We start from the raw sequence: 26,711 nt of genomic DNA, 5'->3' as shown, positions 1-26,711 counted from the left end.
GTAGTCATACATGATACATACATGATGTCCAGTTGTTTTTTTTCTTTTTTTACAAAGTAATTGTGCAATTGCGCTTCTGGCTTTTGGCATTAGGGCAATTTCTTTTATGTAAAAGGTGATTTTTTTTTTTTAGTTAGATAAATAGGAATAGAAATAACATGGAGTGAAATGAATGTACTTTTCAGTCTATCAAGGAGCAACACCGAGTTGCCAAAATGTTTATATTGCACTGCAAAAATGAAGGGTTTGATTGTTGATAATAAGCCACTGAGTCATGTCCTCTGAAAATATGCAAAACAGTGCATTTCACCATATTACTCTACTGTTTTGTAGAAAAGGATTCAGGTGTTGCATCAGTTTCAGGTCCAAGTGAGATGTTGTATAGGGAATTTAAGACAAATAAGTAGGAATGAAACCTACAGTGACTAAATTCTGCTCAACAGTCCCAGCGACTAGTATTAAAATATGGTATGAAAAGAAGAAGCTGCACCTTCTGCAAAAACACCTCAGAGTACCTGTCTGAAAATTCTACCTATATTCAGATGACCTCATTAGACAGGTGTCCATACAGGGCATTGAACTTTCCTGCTGGTCTTCATTTATGCATCAGTTACTCTGTCAGATCTCACCTTCTCCTCTGTGTCCTCCCACTCCACCTCCGACAGATCCACACTGTTGTAGTTCGGTTTAGGCTTCAGTTTCTTTCCATCTTTATACTGTTTTAGACAAAAGTCACGGCAGTTTCACCAGTTTACAACTTCCTGTATTTTTCTGAGCAGCTGCTGCTCTACAGCAAAGTCAGTCATGTGTAGCAAATCCGAACCAGAACTTACTAGAGGTCGAAGGTCTGGATGCGCCAGGATGTAACCATTGTTGTTGATGAGGAAGGCGTAGCCATGAGCTCCCAGCTGAAAGACAGCAGGACAACAGAGGTTGTTTCTTTTTTTTTCCAGAGATGTGTGTAAACCTGACCTTGAACAGGTGAGGGGGGTGTTCAGACTCACCATGTATCTGGGTGCCAGCTTCATCACTTCCATCAATGGGATGTCAGTTCCAACTACGCCAAGCAGAATCCCATGAGACAGCTGGAGACAGCAGCAACACAGAACCCTGTATTACTCTTCAGGTTTGCTTTTGTTTCCGATTCAGAAATTAAAGGACAAGAAACATCTGTCTGCATGTGGGTCCTCCACCAGAACCCAAACTTCTCTTTTTCTTCCTCACTTTTCAACAACAGCATTGAATCTTCAAGCAGAATTTGCAATAACAAGTCTTTACAGAGAAGTGCAAACTAGTAAAAAACTGGCATTTTCCTGTAAAAATACATGTGAGAATGCTAAAGTACAATAGAGAACTACAGAAAAAAGTATGCTGAAACAGTTCCTAAGAATTTCAGCTAATTTGCTAAAGAAGTGCATCATTTTCATGAAAAATTAGAATTAATAAAGGGTGTAAAACTTATCAAAATAAATATTTGGATCTTAAGCATTTATCTACATGGTAAATCATTGAAAAACAAAATGAAATTCTCAGAGGGGAAAGGTCCTGATGCTCACTGAAGCACTAAAAGCTGGAATGATCTGTGTAGTTTGGTGAGGTTACGGACTCAAAAACGAGGAAACCTGCTGGAGGAGCTCAGAATGTTAACATCAGTCAGGAAGATGAAGATTTTATGTACAGAGGAATTAGAAGAAGATCTCAAGAGTGATAGAAATGCAGGAGACAAAAAAGCCCCCCGCCCCTCCACTGCCCCCAGGGGGCATATCAGGTCATTAAGAAACAAAGCAGTGAGGTGAGTTGACAGCAACGAACTGCCAGAATAGATCATTGATCTCATGTAGGGTCATAAAGCTCCTGATGATCTGTGTTTGAAACGGTGAAAAACATGTAAAGCTGTCTTCTTGAGGACAGACGGTGGGCAGAAGGGAAGCTGACACATGAGTGGACGACTGCACTTTAGCCTCAAACTCACCGTCTCCTTCTTCCTGCTGAAGACTGGCATGGCCACTGATGTCATCAGCAGCAGACTCTGAGCCTTGCTGTTGAAGAGCTGTGACAGAGCAGAACAAATGGCAAACCATGTCAGTTTTCTTAAACATGCATGTTTGAAATGGTATACTCGTCATGCAGGAATGTAATGCTGCACTTATTTTGTAGTAATCCTTTAAAATAATTTGCAAACTTTTCAAAAACCTGTCAGAGATTTTCAGTCCTGCAGAGTGATTCCTCTGTGTTGTTTGCTTGATAACTACCTAACACTAACATTTGAAGCATAAACAAGCACCAACAGCCAACTACTTCACTAAACCACTGCTGTTTCTACAGAAAATAATAAAGGGAAAACTCCTTAAAGGTTGTCAGGTAGGAAAAAACAAACGTAAGGAGGATGTAAAACCAACCATTGCCTGAAAAAAGTATGAATCCTTCTTAAGCCTAAAGTCCGTGGAAGGTCGTAGAGAAGAGCAGCCACACCTTAAAGGGAGTGCAGGTGTGTTCTGCACTTCCCTTGAGCCACGTACAGCCACCTCCGGGGACGTCATGAAAATGGAACTTACATCGTTGTGCATGTGGTAAGTTTTGGTAAATTATTGGTAAGGCTACTGGAAGCTGCACACCTTATGACGCACTAGAGATGCTGCCGTACAGTGCCCAACAAGCGGTCTTTGACATAGATATACCTGCGTACCCTGTACAGGTTTGCCCATTTTTTACCTGCAGACAGCCCAATGTAGGGTTCATAACTCAGAGGGAGCTGCATGTCAAACCCACTGAAAGTGAGACAATGAATGCATAAACATTCTATTATAAAGTCAGGAAGCTACGTCTGTTTAGACTTTCAATAAAATGACTCATTTGAAACTGAAATGTTCAGGCAACTCATTTAGATACGTGGCACTCTTCAATGCTCAGTGGGAGGTCTTACAGGTCGTTATTACGCTCTATATCCGCTCTCAATTCTGTCTACTCACTATGGGTCAAACCATGAAGGTGAAGCCTTACAAAACCCCAGAAAACAATGTCTGTGTCAGTCAGATGGCCATCTATGGCTCTATATTCAAAGTGTTTTCACCTCTGTGCTCTTTACCTCATTTGTGTTGGGAAGCTGCCAAAGAGATGGAAGAGAACACCCAGAGGACAATGGGAGGATGAGTGCAGGTTTGTAGAGAGGAAACGTACAAATGGTCATGAAGACAGAGATGTGAAGGAACAGCACGATCACAACAGGCCTCTGAAAGGTGGTCTCTAAATGAAAATATTTACTAAACCCTTTCAAAGAAAAAGCTGCACGTATTTGAAAATTCTCTTGAACAATCAGGACATGAGCGTACCACAGAGTCCATGTAGGCCTCAGTCCAGATGATGTCGTGGTCATGGTTGATGACCATTGGCCGACTGAGAACATGCAGGTACTCCATGACGTTCTCCTGAACGTCCGCAAGTGTTGAGATGTGAGTGTAAAAACCTGCAGAACACATCCAGACTGAGTGTGTGCGAAGACAAAAACACCAGAATGACTCACACAAACTCACCCTTGTTGTTACAAGCAATCCATTTGGTGTTTTGGGCAAAGGTCATCTCCCTGCCAATCAGGTAGGTGAAGACTCGCACCTGCATGGAGACATTCCCACCAAGTTCCATCAGCATCACAAAGCCTTTGACTGAGATTTCCACACTATGTCAGCATGCTAACAAAAACAGTAAAAGAGCAAAGCTTTTATTAAATGTGAAAAAAGATATACTTGTTTGAACTGACAGGAATATACATGATGTGACCAAATAGAAAATAGAAGGACCAGAAAGAGATGTGGAGCACAGCTTTAGTCCTTACTCTGCGCTCAGGCCAGTTAAACTCCTCAAAGACAGACTCAAAGTCCTCCATGGCTCCGTCTGTGATCAGCATGATGGCCTGGTTACACATGCTGCCCTGACCGTTCACCCTCGCCTGCACACAAGCAGTTGGACAATCAAAGATTCTAACCATACTACCTTCTTCCAAGAGCAGAGTCAACCTCTGTCACCACAAACCTCGTTCAGGATCTTGAAGGACTCCTTCATGGCATTCTTGATTTTTGCCTCTCCTTTAACATGCAGATCCTCCACCAGCAGCTTAAAGTGCTGCAAGAGGAAGAAAGAGGGATTATGTTCTCTCCAACAGCTCTTTAACAAATACCGAAATCCAATAGCAATGCTGATATGCAGTCTCAGTTACAGTGTTGTGTGGACACATGGTTTTTTCCCGGAGGAGCTGTTGACACCAACAGAGCCTGGCTAACCAGCTGCAGGGTGAGCAACACTGAAGGTAATTGAAGTCACTGCAAAGCTTCTGTGATTACAGGTGGGCCCTGGGCTCCTCTGAAGGACCCCCTAACCGCCCTGACTCTTCATAGGACGAAGGTCCTCTCAAACTTTCGGGAACATAAATCTTGTATGGAACAGAATTTCTAGATGTCGTAAGGGGCAGAGGGAGTCTGGTTTGGGGGCTTCAGGATTTACTCTCTGCTTTTTGCAGATGATGTTGTGCTGTTGCCTTCATCAAACCAAGCCCCAGTGTACCCATGAACGGTTAATGGTCAAGTGTGAAGCAGCTGAAATGAGAATCAGGACCTCCAAGTCTGAGCCCATGGGTCTTCCCCAGAGAAAGTGGTTTGAACTCTCTGGAGGGTGGATAGCTCATGTCCTAAATGGAGAGGTTTTAGTATTTTGAGGATTTGGTTCACGTGTGAAGGAAGGATTGAGTGTAAGATTGTGGGCCGATTGGTGCAGCGGCTGCAGTCATGCTATCGCTGTTTTGATCTGTTGTTGTGAAGATGAAGCTGAGCTGAAAAGCAAAGCTCTGGATTTATTGATCTATCCATGTTGCTACCCTCACCTCTGAGCTTATGACCCACCTTGGATGAGGGGGAGAATATGGATAGATCGATAGGCAGACTGATTTGGACAGATCTTCATGATGAATTGGTCAATAACTGGAATGGAACTCTGACCAGAAGCTCTCAAGCCTTCTTTCGACAGGGAACCCTGAACTTGATCTGGAATTCCTCAAAGCCTGCTACTTGACATAGGCCTGACGAGTAAATTTACCTCCTCAGTCTACACTCTGAGAACAGCAAAAGCAAAAATCCAAGCTGCCGCCATGGTATTTCTGAAAAAACTAAAAATATACATTTGTTTTCTCTTACAGAACCCAGCCGTCACCATTTCCATTCTCTCATCTTTTTCTTGTGACATACTCACAAGTGTAACCTTTTTGTATGATAAAGCCATTTTAAGATTTGATTTTTTTTTTTGAAATGGTTTATTTCAAGCAATTAAGTAGAAATAATACACAACAGCAATATAATCATCAGTTATACATTCATACAGTAACTAATCAAACTTAGGATAATTTGACATATTAATAAATATTGCTTGAAAGGGAGTGGAAGGAAGCAAACTTATATAATCCCACCTCGTTATACTGTAACCATTTGATTACATGATTTATCATTATCCGGTTCCTAGCTTTTATCAGACAGGGGGCATGGTCAGCTCTCTTTTTTTGGAGAAAATCAACTTTTTAAGTACTTTGAAGATAGTTGTATTTGCAGAGAGGCACGCCACCCGTCCTGCTGTGTAACCCGGAACCGGAAAAAAAGATATGATAATTATAATGTCATGTTTGTAAAACACAGCAAACAGACGAACCAAATAAATCTCAACCCACATCTTGTCATCTTTGTGAATGTTGTTTGGGGTTTCATGTTTTTGGTGACCTCTGGTTTTAAAATGAGGTAAAACAGCAGCACCAAAGTGTGAAGAGCCTCTGGAACATTACAGACAGCACTTTGCATTGATGTTGAATCCTATAAAAGGATCAATATTCTGACAAAATGCACGCATAACAAGACATTTGTTTGTGGATAACGGTGGCGAATGTTTCTCTCTGAGTGCTGAGGCAAATGAAGGCCCCTTCCTATGGCAGAGGGCTTGCAGACTGTGGGCTTACCTCCCTGTTGTCTAGGTCAGCCTGCACTAGCGTTCCTTTGAAGCATGGCTCCACGTAGCGAACATAGTCGGTGTACTAAAATGAAGAAAAATAAAAAAAGCAGGACATTTGTGGTGCAAAGAAGCTACAACACTAATGTTGGTATCCCTCTGCAAATAAAAGAAACGCCCATGCCACTGACATAGCTTCAAATAAAAAAAACACAGAAATTACAGGAAATCAACTACTGAAAATCAAACTTTAGGCATTGCTTCAGACAGACGTAGGTAGTAACGCGTTACATTTATTCTGTTACATTTACTTAAATAACTTTGAGGGTAATTTGTACTTGGGAGAGTAGTCATAATACAACATACTTTTAACTTTTTTTAAGTACATCTCTGAGAAAAAAATGCGGCTTTCACTCCAGTACACTGGCCCTCTTGCTGCTCCTTACCATTACTTTGAACTGTATATAATCAAAATAATCTGCATTTGATCCTTTGGCGGAGAAACTTCCACCAAAGGTTCCGTAACGTGACTTCATGTGACCAATCATATGAAGCCACACAGTCGCGTGACTGCACGTCAGTGCTCCCCAACTTCCGGGCCGCAGACCGGTCCGCGGGCCACTTGGTACCGGGCCGCAGACAGAAAAAAAAAAGAACATACACTGACTGATCATTTCTGTTTAGTTTATTTTCTGGTAGTGAAGGCAGTTTTATTTTGAAGAACTACTGGATTCTGTTCACCACATCCGGCTGTCCTGACGCGTCACGTGATTTGAAGCAGCTGCTCGGACCGCTAAGTTAGTAGCCCAAAGCTAACACCCTAATAAAATCAAACAATAAAACGTATTTGGAAAATTTCTTCTGGGAGAAAAGAGTCAGAGAGGAAACTGAATAAGAGCTTCAACCTCAAAGAAACATAAAGCTGCTGTTTATAGACCAAACAAGAAGTTTTTCCTCCAAATGTGGATTTATTAAGACGGTTGTTCTCACGGACCAGAAGCTGCTCTGCCTGAAACGTGGCGACTGATTCTCGAAAGTCCCACACACAGTGATAAAAAAAATTCACATTTATCATTATATTTAGAAAATAGCAGTTTTTGACGGTTGTGTCGCTTTTTTAATTTTGCTTTTTTTATCCATTACACCTTAAAAGTTGTCACAGCTAAAGTTAGCATCTGGCTGTTTGCCTCCACTTGACGCCTTCATCTTCATCACAAAGTTTAAGTTTAAACCAGCCGCAAACATTTGACAGAAAATGAAAATGCAATCAAATAAAGTTGCCGACCTGCTGAAGATGTTTCTGAAATGAGGAAACTTGTAACATTGACAGTATGGGTGAATTAGGCAGGCAGCTGTTAAGAACCGCTTAACACAAAAAATGCTCTTGTGTTAGAAATGAATACACAATGAATCGGGATTTAGGTTAAAACAAAATCAATTTTTTTGCTCTTAAAGATGATCTGAGCCTGTGTTATAATGGGATTCTATGGAAAAAAACCTGTAATGCCGCTTTTATTGAATTTTTACAAATCAGAAACAACTTCTACAAATCAACAATTGTCCTTCACTGAATCTGCAAAAAAAAAAAAACTACTGATGTTTTCAAATTTTGTAAACTAAATTTCTTGTAGTAGCATTTTAACATGAAAAGTATGTTTTTCCCTAAAGCCAAGAATAATAAACTAATCTTCGGCTCCGTTAAGACCGGTCCGGGAAAATATTGTCTGACATTAAACCGGTCCGCGGCCTGAAAAAGGTTGGAGACCACTGTTGTAGAGAACAGCTTCATCGTGTGGTCGTTGGAAGGATCTGGAAATGACCATGTCACCACACACCAAACCCAAGTTTAGCAAAAACTTTCAACCTGGAGCCATCATTTGTAAGTACAAAGTGTGATTCATGAATGAAATGGATGCATTGTGTCTGGTTGTTTCTGCGAAGAATAATTCTCACAGCGATGACATTGACAAAGTCGTTCTCCCCCAGTGTGTCCAGGATGGTGTTGATGGTGTGCTTGGCGATTGTCATTTTCAAGCCCTTCATGCTGCCACTGATGTCTACCATGATGATGATGTCCTTTGGGGATGTGGCTGCCTGGATGTACCTACAAAAGCAGTGAAAAAGACAAATGATTAAACCAGCATGTGAATGACTCTGAACTGTGGCCCCTCCCTCTGTTCAGCATGATAGGATTTCAGGTAGACTTACAACTCAGCAGTGCTTGCAGAGGCATGCAAAAGCTGCAGCAGCTGAGCTGCAGAAAGGCAATGGGATGAGGTGCTCGGGAACATATGGAGTTCCCTGGTGTTATTTAGAGAGGCATGAATGGTCACATATGGTGCCATCTGGACTGCAGTGACCTGGCTAAGGAGCAGCTTAACGTGTTTCAGAGAGGATCAAGACTCATTTCAGAGCTGAGCAGCAATCAGTCTGCTGCTGCACCCACACACAGTCTGAGCAGCTCCTGCTCCCTGACGCTCAGCACGGTGCAAGAACAATGGTGTATGAGAAGATGACATGGCTCAGTAGGTAAATGTTGGGATGAAAGACCCAATGCTGATGTCCTTTTCCAGAGATGATTGTTGTTGTTCACCTTTCAGCATATCCCTTCAGGGAACGCTACAGTGAACCACCTTTCACTGATTTGGACAGGTGTTTAGGCCAGATGTCCTTCCTGACACAACCCTGTATTCTATCTGGGCTGGGGACCGGCAGAGGAGGACCCAGACTTGGATCCCGTTGTGGCTACATGAGGCAGCAGCTCCAAGGACCCACACTGGATGAAAGTCAAGACGATTTTAATCGTAAAATGAAAATTAATTATGTAAACCTCTGAATAAGAACTCCTCTGTTGCTGTGTTCTATGTCAGGGTGTTATTAGATTGCAAAATGACAACTTCAGGAAAAAATGATTTTAAAGTTTTCAGGGTTCATCCATCACATTTGATGCAACATCAGTTCAGGAGTTTAGTCCCTCCCCAAGAAAAATACTCCAGCTGTCTATTACCTCCCTGAGTGTCCGGTTGGTGTTGCAGCTACATAAAACTACACTCTGCACAACAGACTCCAGCTTCTGTCCGTAAACATACAGAGCCCAAACGAGTACAGTCTTTTCCAGGCTTTTTTATAAGGAATCCCAGTGTTGGATTTTTTTGGTTTGCTGTGTAGACCAGAGCATATGAAGTTCTGCACAACTTCCAATTGTTCTGCTCAGCTTATCCCTCCAACATTTCTGTAGTAATCCTCATACAGAAGATGATCCTGCCTGATTGTTCTCAATGCTCAGCACGACCTCCCACCCCCATCCCTCCATATTGAGCTGTTTCCAAGTCTGTTTGTGTCTCTTGAGAGTCTGATGAGGATGAAGAGGGTGTCAGAGAGGAAGTACTCTTTACTGCTGCTTTCCACTCACTCACCCACAAAGACCTGCACTCGCAGACCTTTCACTCGCTAGATCCAGAAAACACACAGAACAGTGTGAATAAGGTTGTGTTTTACCAACAGACGCAATAAAAGGTTTCATGATTTAAGTTGGATGATATCATAATGAAGTGAAAGGCGGGGACTCGTGGTAACCTGGTGACTGACTCGACATACGTTTGTATTGGCCATGCAGCAAAACAGAATTAATGATGTTGCTTCATGAATGGGTTGAGCAGTTATTCTTCATTTATTTGTGAGTATTTTCAAAGCTTTACCAAACTTAATTGTTATTATTCCGTATAAGTCATATTCCAATGAATGTATTATTCCATAAATGCAAAGAGTTCAGAAGAATTATGATAACAATAAACATTGTAGTCGTATAAAGCGAATGTAAACATTTTTTATTTTTTATTTGGATTTATTAATAGTGAAATTTGCGTTTTGGGGTTTGCAGAGCGTTCAAGATCTGATCAGATTATGGTTTGGTTTCCGTCATGCTTCCATGCTTTGACGTGCCTTTGGGCGCAACACTGAACCCCAAATTGCTCCTGGTGGTTATAGGCTGATGCCTGTGTTCTGCAGCGGTGTGTGCATGTGTTTATGAATGGGTGAAGGGGACTGGGACTGTAAAGTGCTTCAGGGCTTCTTAGAAGGTAGTAGCGTGCTGAATAAGTATGCATCATTTACTAATTTGGTCAGATTTTTAAAAATTTTCGGTGACATGACAATCATACACACCAATTCCTGTTCCTGCAGTCAAAAGCTACCACTCCATTGGAGTCTGGAGTCCATTTAATGCCTGCAAGAAAACACAAGGAATACATTTATGTGATTTTCAAGTCAAGAGTTAAATGGTTTTGCTGACCTCAAATCGGAAAATCCTGAAAAACAGCCTGACTGTTTTTCTAACCAGCCTTCTTCTTGTTTGGTCATTTAATCAATAAACTTGTTTAGAGATTATGAACAACAGTCAAAAATAAAAGCTCTAATGCAAATGCTTAGAAATAAATCGGAGAGCTAAAAAGCAAGCAAAAATGTCATGAATTAAAAAAACGGAATAGCATTTACAAGGCAGATAATAGAATTATACAGTTTGAACTTGGATAAACATACCAGGATAGATCCGGAAGAAACCATAGGAACTGCCAAAGTACTGCCAGGTGAGTGTGGGGTCTTTTTGGAAGTTACTAATGAAGACATCATTTAAGGCCTCTGTGTTGTAGATGGAGTTGAGAATGTTTGGATCTGCAAAGAAGATTGAACCCTCCTGGATTAGGCCTTTGGGATTGTTTAGGTGGGAACATGTGATGCAGAACTTGTCTCACCTTTATTGTAAACATTGGTGGGCACCTGGATGTCGCTCTGCAGAGTGTTCACTGGCAAGTTGTTGAAATGTTCGTTCTCCTCCAGGGGAAACTCTCCTCCCAGCTCCACATTATTCCCATCTTCATCCACAGTGTTGATCAGCATGGAGTTGTAGTAATCAAACTAAACAGCAGGAAAACGTGCACGAATGTGTGAAATCTGGCAGCTTTGCAGTACAGCTTTGGAGTCTGACACCAACGTTCATTAAAAATGCAGCCTAAAATATGTGACCTTTTTTCATTTTTTTCCCTGGAGGATGTTTAGCACCCCTGATGAAGCAGTGCAGCTGCAGGAGGGAACCAGGGTTACGAGTCTCAGCTCCAATCATGTGACAGTACTGTGCAGAAACATTTCTAAAGGGCATTTTGAGCAGCCAGCAGGGGCAGCTGTTGTAACTATGGGTTACATTGAAGAAATGGAAAAATACTGCTTTGTTCATTCCAATAATCTGTGCAAAATTACATTTGATTTAGTGTCATTAAGCAGTGGGTTGGTAGCTGTTGAAAATGAGCGGCACGGTTTTTGTATTGTGTTTGTATTGGACTGTTAACGCAAGTTAAAAAGATAATAGACTGAACTTTGATTTTGAGCTGTGTGATTTAGTCCAAGCTTGTTTACAATTATTCAACAGATATCTCGCATAAACAATATATATGATTTACATAGCTCCAAAGGTGAGTGGGAGAAACTTTTATGGTTTGGAGAACAATATCACAAAATTGTTATAATGTTTACAACTCCACGCAAATACATAATAAGATACATAATACAAATACATAATTACTGCATCATTCATTATCTGTTCCAATATTTAGACTATTTATTTTTCACTACATATTAGCTGAATATCAAAGTGATTACTGTACTTATTTCATGGTGCCTTTCCTTATATTCTATATGTTGACGATAACTTGTCCTTGTATTTTGCTTTAAAATGTTTAATTCTGGGCTTTGCTTTACATGGATCTCTAGCTGAACTCCACACATCGACACTTTTTGAATTGTTCTGATTGATGGTCGTTTGTGTAAACCATATCTCCAATATAATAATCACCCTTCCTTTGTGTAAACAGTTTTTGAATGTTGATAGGTAGTGTCCTGTTACTAGCTCTGTAAATGAGCTAAACAATAACTAAATAACTAATTATTTAGTTTTAATAATTAAGACTTTAAAAATAGATTGTTTGTATAATCACAACATCTAACATTATGCATATCCACAGTGCTTTATGTATGATATGAACTAGAACTGCTTTTTGGTCATGAAACTGCTCATAACAGCAGTTTTTGATGAACACTCGATTCTGATTGGCTGCTGGGTGTGCATTAAAAAGTGATAACGCATGCCCCAAAAATAAGTTCCGGTCACATAGCATAAAAATTCATATCACTGCGCAGGCTTCTTTAAAACAAACTTTATCTTCATCATCTGGACAAAAACAAGCGGTAAGAACTGAACTGATGCTTTATCCCATCCGGACGATCAGCATGCATACATACATACACACATACACATACACATACACATACACACACCCACACACACACACACACACACACACACACACACACACACACACACACACACACACACACACACACACACACACACCCACACACACACACACACACACACACCCACACACCCACACACACACACACACACACACACACACACACACACACACACACACACACACACACACATATATATATATATATATATATATATATATATGCAATGTAATAGTCCGCTTTTTGTGGAAAAAGTGATCCAAATCAGGGAAAAAAAAACAAGAATTAAGGACTAAAAAATGGTTAATATTTATTTCTTTTGTAAGTGACCATGGTATAAGCGGGTTTATGATTATACGTCCGTCGCGTCGGACGGTTCAGGCTTCCCCGGCGTGCGTTAAATTTATACTTCGTTGGCCATTAACCCTTACATAATGCACGCCTAAAAAAGAAGTTCCGGTCACATATCTTACATGTTCTGTATCACTGTTTTGGCTTCTTTCAAACAAACTTTCGCTTCATCATCTGGACAAAAACAAGCAGTAAGAGGAGAACTTTCTGTCTAAAATGTGGCACAGTGTGCATTTACTGTGTCAGTTCATTTGCAAATGTCTAAGTAATCCTGAGTTAATCACACAAAAACATACCTGAATCATTTATGGGTCTTTTTGGTCTAACTAATGTATTAAAAATAGTAATAAAGTTTATAATAGAATTTAGAGTCGACTTACTTTTTAAAAGGAAGTTGGATGTGTATCCATGGATCTGTGCCTGCATGCATTTCTTTAATTTCTTTTAATTTTTTGTTTACTTTAAAATCAGATTATGCCAGAAAAAATACCTGTTCTAAAGTTGGAAATCTTTAGTTTCCACGGCATCAACTGTTGAACAGCTTGTTCAAATACTTTTTATCTGGTTAACCAGCAGCTTATGTAAAGACCACCTCAGGCCAACCCAAGAATAAAGGCAGCGGGGAGAAAAGAGTTTTAACATGAAAACGGAAATGCCTGGGGCCTGAAGAGGGTACTGACCTCCATTGTAGCATTGTATTCATGGTATAGGTCAGAATCCTCTGCAGACTCTGCTAACCTCTGAAAAGAAACCAGAAGAGAATAATCTGACTGAAAACACAGTGCAAAGATAGAAAACATAAGGTTTGCCAAACACAAGCAGAGGAAGCTCCAAAATTCTTACTCAAGAACAAGACAATTTAAATTTAAAATGACTTAAATTTTGCAGCTAGAAGTCCAAAATCCATTAATTCTGTGTTTTTTTTTAAATTTTATATATTATATACATTATATAATATTATTCATTGATTGTTCTGACCTTCACAGACTTCATCTTGCTTCCCAACATGCGCTCGATTTCATCTGCATACTCCCTCACCAGATGGTTTCCATTCAGCTCCACAATCTTGACAATAGACTCCACATCTTTCAGTTTCTGAGGGGATACAGTCAAGGAAAGTCGTTAGATCTATAGCATCACAACTTTGATCATAAACATTCCTTCTCAGGTGACCAAGCCTGCAACTAAACGTACAACAAGGTGCATGTGAACACCGAAATTCAGTCTTATTGTCTGCAACTTGGGAAATTTAGTAAACTTCCACGTCATCTGAAATGGTTTGCACACTCAGTTTTTTGGTGGATTTACATTGTAAGTTATGTTGGTCTTATGGGCAAATGTACTCTGAGCTGATTTTATTAACTGGGACGGTTGAGGCTTTAGGGAAGTCTGCCCACACCTCTTGGTTTACAAACTGCTCCAAACTGCTTTCGCTTTTTTTCCACAGTTTCCAGAGATGAACTCCAACAGACTATCTTTTATACTTGTAAATATAACTGTTCACTATTTCTTGGTTAAATGAGAAGCTTGAAGTGCATCAACCCTCTGAATGAGCAGGTGGGACAACCCATTTGCAATCATGAATGTTTAAAACGTTAAAAATGAGCATGAATGAAAATTAGCACCAACATGCACCAAACTATAGCAAAGACTTGACAGTACTACTTCCAAACTAATTACTTCCATTAATTAGTCTCTCCCTGTGGTTCATTTCTTGCTCTTCTTTGCGTGTCTCGGTGAACTGTTTACACTAGAGTACAATACAGCAGAGCTTGTTCTCAACAGGTTTGATCATTTGATTGCTGACAGAGATTAAGGGAGCTTTGAACCGACAACACAAATAGAACTTCAGAGAAAAAACTGTTGCACATTGGGCTAGCTAGTGTGTATGTGCTCTCAAATTAAGAGAGTTGAAAACCTGACATTTCATTCGACTGACAGCTTTATTTTTACAGTGAACGACTTTAAAAGTGCTGACCTTAACTCAGCTTCCTCATCTGTTTGCCACTTTGGAAAATGTGTTTGCTAATTGAAAGCTGCACTTCTGGGTTACTCTAACAGAAAATGAATCTCATATTAATGTGACCGTATAGATGGGTAGAATCCGCCATGCAGTCCTTTCATTTTTGTCTGATAGTTTGAGTTTGAACTCAAAACAAGCAGGCGTGTTTGGCTAAAAGCTGTTCTTTTTAGCTCAGTGTATCTAAAAAAGGTTTATTTGAACTTCTCTCATTTGTCTTGTGCTGAAATGAGTAGTTTTGGATTTTGCGGTCTTTATTGTACTTTTTGTCTGTGCTTTAAATTTCTCTATAAAACATGTTAAGTTACAATGTGGATGAAAAAAACTACCAAGCAAATGTCTTGTTTTTCCTTTATTTGCAAGTAAATCAAGGCCTGAGATTTGAACTATTATCTGCAACAAGTCAACAGTCATTTGACCTATTTTGACTTTATTGACCTTTTGTAGCAGCAGAGAGCCAGAATACTTGACCGTTAGGTCCCGAAGCTGAACAGAGAACTCTGATGCCCACTGCTGAACCCTGAGGAAAGAAGAGCAAATCAGGATCAGGTAAGAACAGACAAAAAAAAAAACTATTTTGATTATGTTTGAATAATGTATATAAGTTATCTCATATTTGCTTTTGTTTGCAGAAGTGTCTGTGTCCAAATCTGTTTCACTGGGAGGTGGAGGTGACACCCTTGGGAGAAAACGATTATCTTTTTGTTTCTTTTCAGCATTCTCCTGAGAACCTGTGTTAGCTGTGTGTAAAATGAATCGAAGGACGCTCTGTGTTAGTTTATCCATGAAAATAGGCTTTGCAGGTCCGGAGATGATGTGAGAGGACTGTGGAAGCATGGACATGTTGCAATTATTGTTTCTGATAGCGCTGCAGCTGTGTTTTTATCTCTTTCCCCTTCTTAGAGCTCAGCGCATGTGTAACTTAGGGAAAACCCAAAACAACTTATTGAAAGGGGAGTGCAGCAGAATATGCGCCAGAGTGGAGAGAGATTGTTTACTGGGTAGATCTCTGTCTGCTCTCCTCGTAAAGCTACCTTGGTCTGTTTGTCTTTCTTTTCCTTTTTGAATTGTCATGATGTTGCAGGTTGTTTTTACCCAACAGATTTTCACATTATTTGATTGTAACATTTGAACAAAATGATGGTTGATAAAAGACTGATAGTGGTTTTCACTTTAATTCATAAGACTTATCACAAGGACAAAATGTGCATACCTTTGTTTTATGTTTTTTTTGTGCTGAAAAATTACCAACAGATTTATGAGTTTTAGATAAAGTTTTCAGTTCCTCCTGCTAATCTGACACTACTGGTGATGATAACAGCTGTTGCTCACATCACTGACTTGATATACTTAAAGGGTTCCCTCAGAGTTTATACGAAGTTGTGATAAAAATCTCTGTTGTGGTGTGAAAACATGTCAACTCAGAAAACCACCAGGACTTCAACTCAAAAAGTAAATTACAAAATATATGTAGACTTTCTATGCCCTGGGAAAGTTCAAAAAATGCCTAATGCATTTTGGATGATCTATTTATTTTGAAACTAACTACATGGACTATTGTGTGAGGAAATTGTGTAAGCGTCATGGATTGTGTTTTGGTTTCAGGGTCTTTATATGATTTGTTTCCTGCAGGTTGACTGCAGGACTTCTCCTGGATGCCCTGCCTCTCCTGGGTTCTCCTGGAGGTGTTCACCAACAGCGTGCTATGCTACATTAACAACTGCATAGACACAGTCACAGTGGACAAACGGATCCATGTCTCCCCAAACCAGAAGCCCTGGATGACTCAGGAAGTCAAACAGCTTCTGAGGAGGAGGAACGCCGCCCACAAGTCTGGAAACAAACCAGCTGAACCAACCTGAAGAGAGGCCTCAGAAAAGCCAAAGCAGGCTACAGGAGGAAGATTGAAAACCACCTTGACAGTAATGACAGCCAACAGGTGTGGTAGGAAATCCAACACCTCCAACTAAAGAACCAACTTTAGAGCTGCGGAAAGTGACATCGCACTGGCTGAGGACTTGAAGCTCTCCTATGCCAGCTTTTATCTCACTGCACCACAAACACACCAGTTCCACCGCACAGCCCATAGCGGCACCGTCTTCATCCTAGATGAGCATGAGGTGAGATGCACCCTGCATGCAGTCAATCTGAGGAAGGCTGCCAGTCCCGAAGGGTTTCCCAGGGCGAGTGCTAAGGGATTGTGTGGACGAGCTGACTGAAGTCTTCACAAAGATCTTCAACCAAGTCCTGGCACAGTCAACAGTCTCACTCTGCCTGAAGTTCTCCACCATAGTTCCCCAGCCCAAGATGCCTCATATCTCCAGGTTCAATGACTACAGACCAGTGTCTCTCACTCCAACAGCCATGACGTGCTTTGAAAAGCTGGTCCATAGTCACATAACAGCAGCCCCCCCACCAGGAGTGGCCCCACACCAATTTGCTTACAGGGCAAACTGATCCACGGAGGATGCTATAGCAACTTCTCTGCACGCTGCTCTCTCCCAGCTGGACCCTGGCCTTCAGCACCATTCTCCCACACAAGCTGATGGCACACCTGCCCACCATAGCAACACCATTGTAAAGTTCACTGATGACCTCACCGTGGTGGGGCTCATCTCTGAAAAGGAAGAATCTGTATACAGAGAGGGGCGTAAAAGTATATATGTATATATATATATATATATATATATATATATATATATATATATATATATATATATATATATATATATATATATATATATATATATATATATATAAACAGTAAAACAAAGTTTTACATGAAGTTTGTCAAAACCAGAAATGGTGTCATCACATACACACAGGTTGAAGGAGGTTTTCTTTCTCCTTATTCAATATTTATTAAAAAAATTTTTTTTTCTTTTTCTTTTGTGAGTAAATAAAAGGATAATCAAAAACTCAAAACTGCAAGATGGGTAAAATACATGCTATAGATGTAAAACACAGCATTTAAACTGTTCTGATATAAGATTTTAATATGAATATCTTCTCTCAGAATATCACTCAGCATTTTTGCAAACATTATGCTGCAATGAGTGTATGTTGCCATGGTGATTTGGCAGCTGTAAAAGGCCAGTAAATATGACGTGGATAAAGAGATTTAGATAATCTGATCCTGATCTGGGTCACAGGATGGACCTGGAGGTGTCTCTCAGGACAAGCTCATGTGACAGCACCACACCAATGCTCAGAGGGTGAAGAACAGAAGCAGGTTTGGTCTCACTCAGGTCATTGAAAAAGCAAAGGGAGGTTGTAGTGCGTTTCTTTAAAAATAACAAATGACCCATTGCTTCCAAATGGTCAAACAAGTACTCTTAAAGAGAGGGAGAAATGGAACACAAAAGTTTAGCTCTCAACAGGTTAGCTGTACCTTTGATCAGATGGCAGTGCACTCATTACTGGCAAACACAGCCCAGGCACACACCCCATCTCTATGAGATGCTTATAGGACATTCATGTTGTCATGGATGCATGGGCTCTCTTGATTAGTAAATCTGTGCAGCGTTGTGTGGGTTTGGGGGGAAGTACCTCTGAACTGTCACACAACTCTAAGAACATCTATTTAAACCCCACAAATGTGGGGACCACAGGGTATGTTTTAACTGAAGAAAGCCTGTGTAAATCCCAATGAGTTTCTTATTTTGATCAGGAATCTTTACCAGTTCTTTTACTTTGAGCTAATGTCTGGAAGTTGAGTTTTGGCAGCAACACTTAAAATTATTCTTTCTTGAAATGTTTCAACACTCATCCAAGATCCAAGTAACTTAATCAGTCTGAGTCAGAATGGTAAAATTTGTGTCTGACCTCCCTTAAGGTAAGGGTTATTAATAGGGGTGTGGATTGGCAAGAGTCTGGCGATACGATATGTATCCCGATACACGTCCCAAGAAACGATACGTAGCCCGATATTTTACTGGAACACTTTTTCTTTCTTTTAAAATAAAATTGTGACTCAGAAAAAACTGTACCTGAATTTCAATACGTCTTTTATTGTAATAAAATTGTCAGTTTCAGTTTATTTAATGATCACAATGTTAAGCACTGCAGCTGTATCTCATATATAAGTTGCTTTTACACACACAAATTCATAGTGCTTTTATTTTGGTAACTAAAATATAGAAAGGGGAACAGTCAACATTGTCTGATTTTCAAAACAAAATATTTTTCAGTATAGGAAAAAAAATGGAATGGATGTGCCTTAACAATAACCAATAAAGTGCTGTTTATTTCCAACATTGCTTAATGTAGCTTCTCCACTACTTTTAAACGGTTCAGCATCCTTCAAAAATAAAAGGAAAGAAACACAAATTCTTTCCATAAACATTAAAGTGTGATGATGAGGCAGCATGACAGAATTAAGGAATGTTGCTTTAATGTGGCTAAGATGCTTTGTTTACATGACAGTCTGCACTCCAGTGCGGCAGCTCACACGCGGTAGTAAACTAGTAACGGTCATTGCCACGACGTCTGCCTTTTTTCAGAGCTTTGCCGACAGAATTTTGACTGAGGCTCAGTGCATTAGCTGCTGTGCAGCTGCAGGGCTTCACTCTTCTTATCTGAGCCGCTACAAAGCACCGCAATCCACGTTTTTATAAGATACTGGCAGCAACATGGTACAGTTTTGGTTCAGTTCCCATCCTAAGTAAAAACCAAGTAGTTCATGTCTCATAACAAGCAAGCTGCCTCTAGCTGAGGTCTTCCTGTTGTTTTGTGCAGAGTAGAGCTGCTCAAAGAGGCTCAGTGTGCTCTGCTGCCAACTAGCGGTCGGAGGTTGAAGTGAACAACAAGAGTCAGACAATGAAGGAAGTTCAGAAATAATTCAATAAACATCGTCCTGACAGCATTTTGAATCAATAAAAGTATCACCAAATTACCTATGGCGATATATGAGGAGAACCAGCTTCTGCCTCTGTGTGTGGAAAGTTTAAAATGCTCCCATCAGCCAATGCTGTCACTCCCAGGAGCCCCACAGCTGTTTCCCATCAGTAATCACTCCCCAGCAGTATGTAGACAGTCGAAGTCTTGTTTGTGTCTCTGGCCTCCAGTATTCATCCACCATCCCCCTCTGCTGATCCTCGACTGATCCTCGACTGATCCTCGACTCTCGCCTGTCTCTGACCCACCTCTGCCAGCCTCATGACTCCGGCTCCTTGTTACAATAATGTTTGTATTGAACTTTCACAAATATGTATACATGGTTCTTTTTCCCAATTTATTGTTTTTTCTTATTTGTAAATAATTGTTATGTAATAAGTAGTTCAGTCTAAACCTGCTGCTCATTGGAAGTTATCTCCAGATTTTTTTCAAGCAACTGTTTTGTTCTACAGTTCCTTTACAGAACTGACTACCGCAACAGCTGGAATTTCTCTACAAGACATAGGAGATTTTTCATTATTATTCTTTTTAAATTCCTTTATAGATTTTTTTGTAAGAAAATATTTTTTTCATGCCAGCAAAATCACACTGTCTAAATGCATGGCTTCCTTTTTTATTTCAAGGTTTGGAAGGAGAGGGTTACTGAATTTTGCCAAATGCATTATTAGTATCTTCCCACATAATATCCCATCTCTTGTTTGTGTCAGCAAAATGTGTTCTCCACATTTGACCTATCCCCAAGGGGAGCGGTATGTCTCAGGTAATTGACTTCTGGAGGAGAACATCACAATACCCACCGGTGAGCATCCAGGGATCAGACATTGAGGTAGTGGACAGTTTTAGGTACCTGAGTGTTCACGTTAACAAGAAACTGGACTGGACTCACAACACCGATGCCCTGTATAAGAAGGGCCAAAATCACCTCCACCTTCTGAGGAGACTGAGGTCTTTTGGAGTGTGTAGGCCTCTCTTAAGGACTTTTTATGACTCTGTGGTAGCCTCTGCTTTCCACTACGCTGTGGCCTGTTGGGGAGCAGGCAGCACAGACCGGGACAGGAAGAGACTCAACAAGCTGGTCAGGAGGGCCAGTTCTGTCCTGGGCTGTCCACTGGACTTTGTGGAGGAAGTGGGTGAAAGGAGGATGTTGGCCAAGCTAAAATCCATTATGGTCAACACCTCTCACCCACTACATCAGACAGTGGAGGCGCTGAGCTGCTCCTTCAGTTGCTGACTGTTACACCCTCCATGTAGGAAGGAACGGTTCCGCAGGTCATTCATACCAACAGCTGTGAGATTGTACAGTGCCACAGTTTAAAGATGCATGTAAAAACCGGTTATCATGCATCCATAGCCCATCCAAATATTCTGTCTTTTACTTTATTTTATTTTATGTATAACACATGTTATGTTAAGTGTATATAAGTGTCTTGTTGTCAAATGTCATTACAATTTTAAACACCCTTTGATTCTTTTTGCACATTGCTGTTGTTTCTTCTTTTTTCCCTATTTTGCACTGAACTGCTGTAGCAATTGAATTTCCCCAACGTGGGATCAATAAAGAATATCTCTATCTAGGTTCAACCCCCTCAAGCTAACTCATAAGTGCAGAGTGTTATACAGGGATAACAATGGATTTTATTCCTACAACCTCCCAGTTGTAAAGCAGACCCTTTACCACTAGGCCACCAAGTTAACAATATGAACAATGTGTTCTAAATGTGCAAATTTGAATCCTTTGTGGACATGAGTCATTAGCACATGTCCTGATCATTTGAGCTATCTATTTTATAAAGTCTATAAGGTTTTGCACTACCGATTGAGAGCATGTAAGGACACTGTGCAGAGGCAGCGCCATTTTTAAATCCAGGAACTTCGCCAATGGCAGCCGGCCAGGTGTGTCAGGGTAAGAGGTGACTAAGCTGCCAGAATGCTGCTGATGACCAATGATGGACCAGAAACCAGAATAACTTTGGAACTGACAACAAGAAACCTGACCCCAAGTAAAGACAGCAGGTGTCTTTAATTTTGTTGTTTAACCAGCAAAGGCCCGTTGAGATTTTCCTTTTTCAAGGGGGTCAAGATGCAGATCACACCACACCCCAACACAAAAACACATCAAGGCTTTTCAGAATACCATCAAACCAAGACGGTTACGAGATGTGTTAGCTGAATTGTCCTTTGCAGAGTTTCCAGTGTGTCGGTGAGACATAAAATTGTATGCTTGTCCAGCACATGGCTGGAAGAAGACCATGAGACCTCTCATTCATGTTCACCCAGAGTTTAGGAATTGAAAAATGGAACACATTTGTCTGTGAGCAGACAGTTGAGGTTGATTTGAGGTTTCTTTTGAATTTGTTGTGATCTCTTGAAATACCAGAACTTATTATAACTGAGTTTTTGATGTTACAGTTGGTCTTGAACCCAAGACTTGATGTTGGTCCACTCATCCAAATGGCATCAGATGCTAAGATTCAACTTCGGTACAACGTCACCTTGATAACTGAGAACCTTTCTCCACTTGTCACAGTTCAATCTTATATTTTCGTTTTTGAGACTTAGTTCTAAATTCAGGTTGTTCAGAACTTTAAGCAGATGCAGCTTGGTTAGAGTTTTCACTTTATTACTTGCATTTAACCAAATGCTATGGTTATTTTAAAATTCCTTACATAGAATAATTGCTTAAATAGTTTTTAATCAAGGCAGCAGAAATTCTGATGTTTTGACGATCATGTCATGTAAATCACAGTAAGTTAATAGTGATCAGAAACAAGTAGTGATGGGTCGGTCGCGAATGAAACAACTCCAAGAGCCAGCTCTTTGGAGTGGGTTTTTTTTTCTGGAAGCCGTGTTCTTTTAAAAAAAAACTTTCTTTCAACCTCTCTTTTTTTTCTCTTGAAGTGCACATCTCTGAGCCATAGACATATACCCACTTATTTGAGTTTCACTATTCGCAGTCTCACATATTCGCAGATTTATTTCAGTCACGTGACTCTTCAGCTTCATCACAAAAGCTCTGACAACTCAAGATGCTTGTATGACACTTTTGCGTCCGAGGGAAGTGCTGCGCAAGTTTCAGGGGAAGGGAGGGGAGATGGAGAGCACGCTGGCCTGTCCGCCTCCAAGGGTGGGTTACACCGGTTCCTGAATCGCTATAAACAAAGTATGTGTTGCTGCATGGAGAAATGACATCAGCTGACTCAGAAACAGCTGGAAAATCTCCTGAAGAAGAAAGTCATGGAGAATAATTATTATCCAGATGAATGAATGATGGATGAAAGCGTCCTCTTCTGGAAGAAGATGACCTGTCACACTTAACTGATGAAGAAGAACGGACTCAGAGAGACACTCCGAATGTATTAAACTACAGTACAGTCTATTGACCTGAATACAAAAACTTTTGTTGAGCGTTATTACAATGTTCTTTAATCTTTAATAAATGTTTTACAGGTTCTTTTTAGTGAGCCTATCCAAAAGAGCCAAATCTCTAAGAAGAGCCAGGATTCCCATCACTAGAAACAAGCCCTTCATTTAGTAGAAATCTTAGCTTGAGGCACAGAATTTTTTTTTTCTTTTGTTAGAGGACCCAGAGTTTTAGAGTGCAGGAAGGATTCCTGCTGTCACATCTGCAGAGGCGGCCATCATTGTTCTATGTTATGTGGCCATTGATCTGAGGATCTGGGACATTTGCTGAAGGTAAACACATTCAATCCAGTTCAAACTCTTTTAGAGTGAAGCTGGTTGAAGATCGTGTTGGATTACGACAGGATTTAGGGCTAAAGGTTGGAAATGCTATCAAGCTGATGGCTGCATTTAGATCCCAGGGTGGACAGTGTTTGCTTATGCATGAGTGTCTCAATACAGTTGGAACAACGGCATAAAAGATTTGGCTGCACATTGGAGTCAGGAAAGGAGAAAACAGAGATCCTGAGGGGAAACTGCTGCCTGCTGGGACAAACTCCACTCTCTCAGGACATGAAACACAGGAAGACGTGAAATGACACGTGAAGCCCATATCAAATGTCAGAGAGAAGGTTCCTATTTGAACAGCATTCAGGCAAAATGTTGGAGCCCTCTTCAGATACAAAGTTGTTTTGAAGCTTAGTTTATCAAAAAGCTTGTATTGCCTTAACCCAGTTCTGCTGAGTTATAAATCAATTATTTACATGAGATAGAAGCACAAATGCTTTGATTTTGTCAGGTTTTTTTTGTTATGAAAACCCACAGATACCTTAGAGTTAACTGTTACATTTTCTAAGCCACTGATATCTATGTATAATGATGGAATTGAGATATTTATTCAAAAATTTATAGGTCTCAGGAAGACTTTTGTGTTTTGAATGAACACTGTGAGAATCAGAGTTGAAAGTGACTGCAGAGGGTACATACGTCTCTGGTGGGATCTTCATTTGAGCATCAGCTGTAATCCACAAGCAGAAAGCTCCCAGAATCCTCAAATAGGTCCTGATAACAAGTCTCCTGCCCTCCATCCCCTCTCTCGACAATCTGTAAAATTTCCTTAGTCCTTCAAATTTCTGAGAATAGCTTCATTAAATGAGAGACGATGTGCAAGTTAACTTGGATCTGTTTAGTTGAAAAGAGTTTCCTCATGTTGGCTTCAGACAGGAGACGGAGGTGCTTGTAGCTTTTTGAGCTTTTGACCCTGAATGCACTCCATCATGGTTACAGAGAGCTGAGGTGCAGCTGTCATCTTTTGCCGGTTTCCAAAAAATAATTAAAAGAAAAAATGACAAGGAGAAAAATCCCGATGGTTTAGTTAACAATCTGGCAAAAAAGTCCCATCAGAAAAAACTGAAACAGAAGTTGTTGGTTCTCTTAGGTTTTTACATAGTTCCTTATGTAACATGGGATGAAAAATTGGCTTCATTTCTCCTGCAGACGTTTGTGTTGTTGTAAATGTGGAAGTCCACAACAGATTTGCTCGCCTTCACTGTCGTCCAATTTGGAACATAATCCACTTGGATTAAAAGCATGGACAGAGAAAGAGAGGGAGGGAGATTAGAGGGGAGGAGAGAGCCTAGGGGAGGAGCCAGTGAAGCAAGGGATTGGATAAAGGATAAAGAATATTATTGGTAATTTGGATACAGATTTCTATAACCAATCAGAGAAGACTGAAGAACTAAACTGGTGTTCATTTGGAAAAGAGAAAACGCAAAAAAGCAAAAAACAACAACAAACAAACAAAGCCTGTAGCCTTACGCCAAGAGTTCATTAGTCAACAAAATGCATAAAAAGGACTCTTCTGCTAAAATCAAAGGGCCGCTAGATTGACTTTGCTCAAATTTAATCCAAGTCTAGCTTTTTCCAACAAAAACTGACAAACCTACGGAGCCCGAGTCCTGACATTTAAAAACTAAAATATATCTCGTTCCCACAAATTAATATCTTGTTCCCACAAGTTAATATTTCGTTCCCTCGAAATAATTAATTCGTGCGAACAAATTAATTATTCACGACATAAGTCATTAATAAACACGGATATGCTCTCTGTCAAGCCGCAAAAGCCGCTTTCAGCTGTAACTTCTGTGTCTCCCACATTCGTTCCAGAAAGGAAAAAGAAAAACAAGAATGAACAATTTATTATTGTCTCAATGGATGTAAGAAAAATATCATAAGATTTATGATACTGTTTTGCCATACGATTCACCGGACATAGCTCCTACTAGCTCTGCCGCGGAGCTCTTTTGCTTGTCATGCTGGCATTCGGGCAGCTGGCTGGTTTAGTTTCGAATAGGAATAAAAATATTCAGGACTTGTCTTTTATTAACATAGCAGACTTTAGGAGTCGCTTTACATTCGAAGGCTGGTTGGCTACATGCTAACTAGCCGATCATTTATCCTGTTATTCACGTCATAGATTTACAGCAGATACCTTCACATTTCTGTCTGTGTGTGTCTCATTACATTGCATTGAAGACACGGAGGATGTTTAGAGATCAGATTTATTTTTTCTAAAAAGCACAAAAGCATCGGTAATCACGTTCATTCATATGATCCCAGTACGCTCTCCATCCATCTAGCTGCAAAAGCCGCTTTCTGCTGCTACTTCCGTGTCTCTGTGAGCATTCAATAGGGGTAAAAATAAAAGCAAGAATGATCGATCTATTATTGTATTGATGAAAATCAGAAAAATATCATAAGATTAGGCTGGCTGCTTCGCCTACCGGACTTCAATGAAAAATTCTTTCCAGTGTGTTAATTACTCAGCCTAAGGAGGCTAAAAAGACCAAGTGTTGGGGTTTTTAGTACACATAGCTCGTAACATAGTCTCCAAATCTTGGTTGTTGCGCTCTACCTGTCAGTTGGTTTGAGGGTTTATTCCCGAACTTTGACCTTGATGCCAAGGAGCTTGCAGAATTCTCTCTCAAGTGCTGCTATTTCTTTAACTGATGGCAATTTCTGCAGGGGCATAGCATGAACCAGTTTAGAGAATCTGTCCATGATGGTCCTGGATCAAGGCTGGCGGCTAATCCTGAGCGGTTAAGTCCTCATTTGCGGTTTGCAGGGGTAAGTCTCTGGCGTGCGAACCTCCTGCTGGGTCTGATATGACAGGAGTGAAATGTTACAACGCCTCGTAGAGGGAGGCCCAAAAGCAGGAATTAGAGGAATTTAATAAAAAAAGCCAGAACATCACAACAAGGAAATATGCTCTTATAAGAGCAACTAAAGAGATGCTTTAAATATCACATTCTAAATGAGATTATTGCAAGCAGCTGGGACATCTGATGAGAAGCCCGGCCAACCTGCAAAGAACAAACCCAAAAACACAACGCTACAGGGCAAGCATGACAGCAAGATCCAGAATCCTCTGTCATTCTGACTTCATCTACACTACTCACACAAAAATTTGGTCTAGCCACAGTTCTTGCTGTGACCTCTAAGGTCATTGGCATTCATTTCAGTTGAAACTTTTTAATCCAAGTTTCTTTTTATTTGAGTATTCAGCAACATATACAGTGTAAAAGACAAACTTTTATTTTATTTTATATATACCCCAAACAAACAAACCCACCCTGTTGCACCATAAAAGAAAAATAATTCAATACAATATACAAGAATTTTACTGATTGGAGTAACAGTTTTACCCCTCAGAAAGAAGCGATGGATCAAAATCTTTGATTTTGCTCAGAACTGGCTGCCAGAC

The 26,711-nt window shown here is 40.3% G+C and overlaps 1 protein-coding gene across 6 annotated transcripts in view; it reads right to left on the bottom strand.

The window, feature by feature from the left end:
* LOC101171407 (voltage-dependent calcium channel subunit alpha-2/delta-4) overlaps positions 1-24,532 on the bottom strand; it is a 54,834-nt gene extending 30,302 nt beyond the window's left edge. For 3 of the 6 annotated variants that reach the window (XM_020703765.3, XM_020703764.3, XM_011475758.4), the window contains exons 1-18: positions 23,936-24,532; positions 15,092-15,173; positions 13,612-13,728; positions 13,314-13,373; positions 10,728-10,890; positions 10,516-10,647; positions 10,141-10,201; positions 7,930-8,080; positions 5,987-6,061; positions 4,027-4,116; positions 3,830-3,943; positions 3,531-3,609; positions 3,330-3,463; positions 3,086-3,103; positions 1,973-2,050; positions 1,005-1,085; positions 834-908; positions 630-716 (exon numbers count right to left, since the gene is read on the bottom strand). In XM_020703765.3, coding sequence (XP_020559424.2) covers positions 630-716; positions 834-908; positions 1,005-1,085; positions 1,973-2,050; positions 3,086-3,103; positions 3,330-3,463; positions 3,531-3,609; positions 3,830-3,943; positions 4,027-4,116; positions 5,987-6,061; positions 7,930-8,080; positions 10,141-10,201; positions 10,516-10,647; positions 10,728-10,890; positions 13,314-13,373; positions 13,612-13,728; positions 15,092-15,173; positions 23,936-24,036 — 1,698 coding nt within the window. In that variant the 5' untranslated portion in view covers positions 24,037-24,532. Of the gene's footprint in view, positions 1-629; positions 717-833; positions 909-1,004; positions 1,086-1,972; positions 2,051-3,085; positions 3,104-3,329; positions 3,464-3,530; positions 3,610-3,829; positions 3,944-4,026; positions 4,117-5,986; positions 6,062-7,929; positions 8,081-10,140; positions 10,202-10,515; positions 10,648-10,727; positions 10,891-12,929; positions 12,982-13,013; positions 13,065-13,313; positions 13,374-13,611; positions 13,729-15,091; positions 15,174-23,935 lie in introns of those variants that run through there. The other 3 variants (XM_020703763.3, XM_078948355.1, XM_078948353.1) reach the window with 3 other exon arrangements.
* Positions 24,533-26,711: the final 2,179 nt, after the last annotated feature.

Source organism: Oryzias latipes, chromosome 6 (assembly GCF_053564925.1).
Source record: "Oryzias latipes strain Hd-rR chromosome 6, Olatipes_Hd-rR_3.1".
NCBI classification, from domain to species: Eukaryota; Metazoa; Chordata; class Actinopteri; order Beloniformes; family Adrianichthyidae; genus Oryzias; species Oryzias latipes.
The sequence above is the reverse complement of the archived record's forward strand: the minus strand, read 5'-3'. Positions and strand labels throughout refer to the sequence as shown.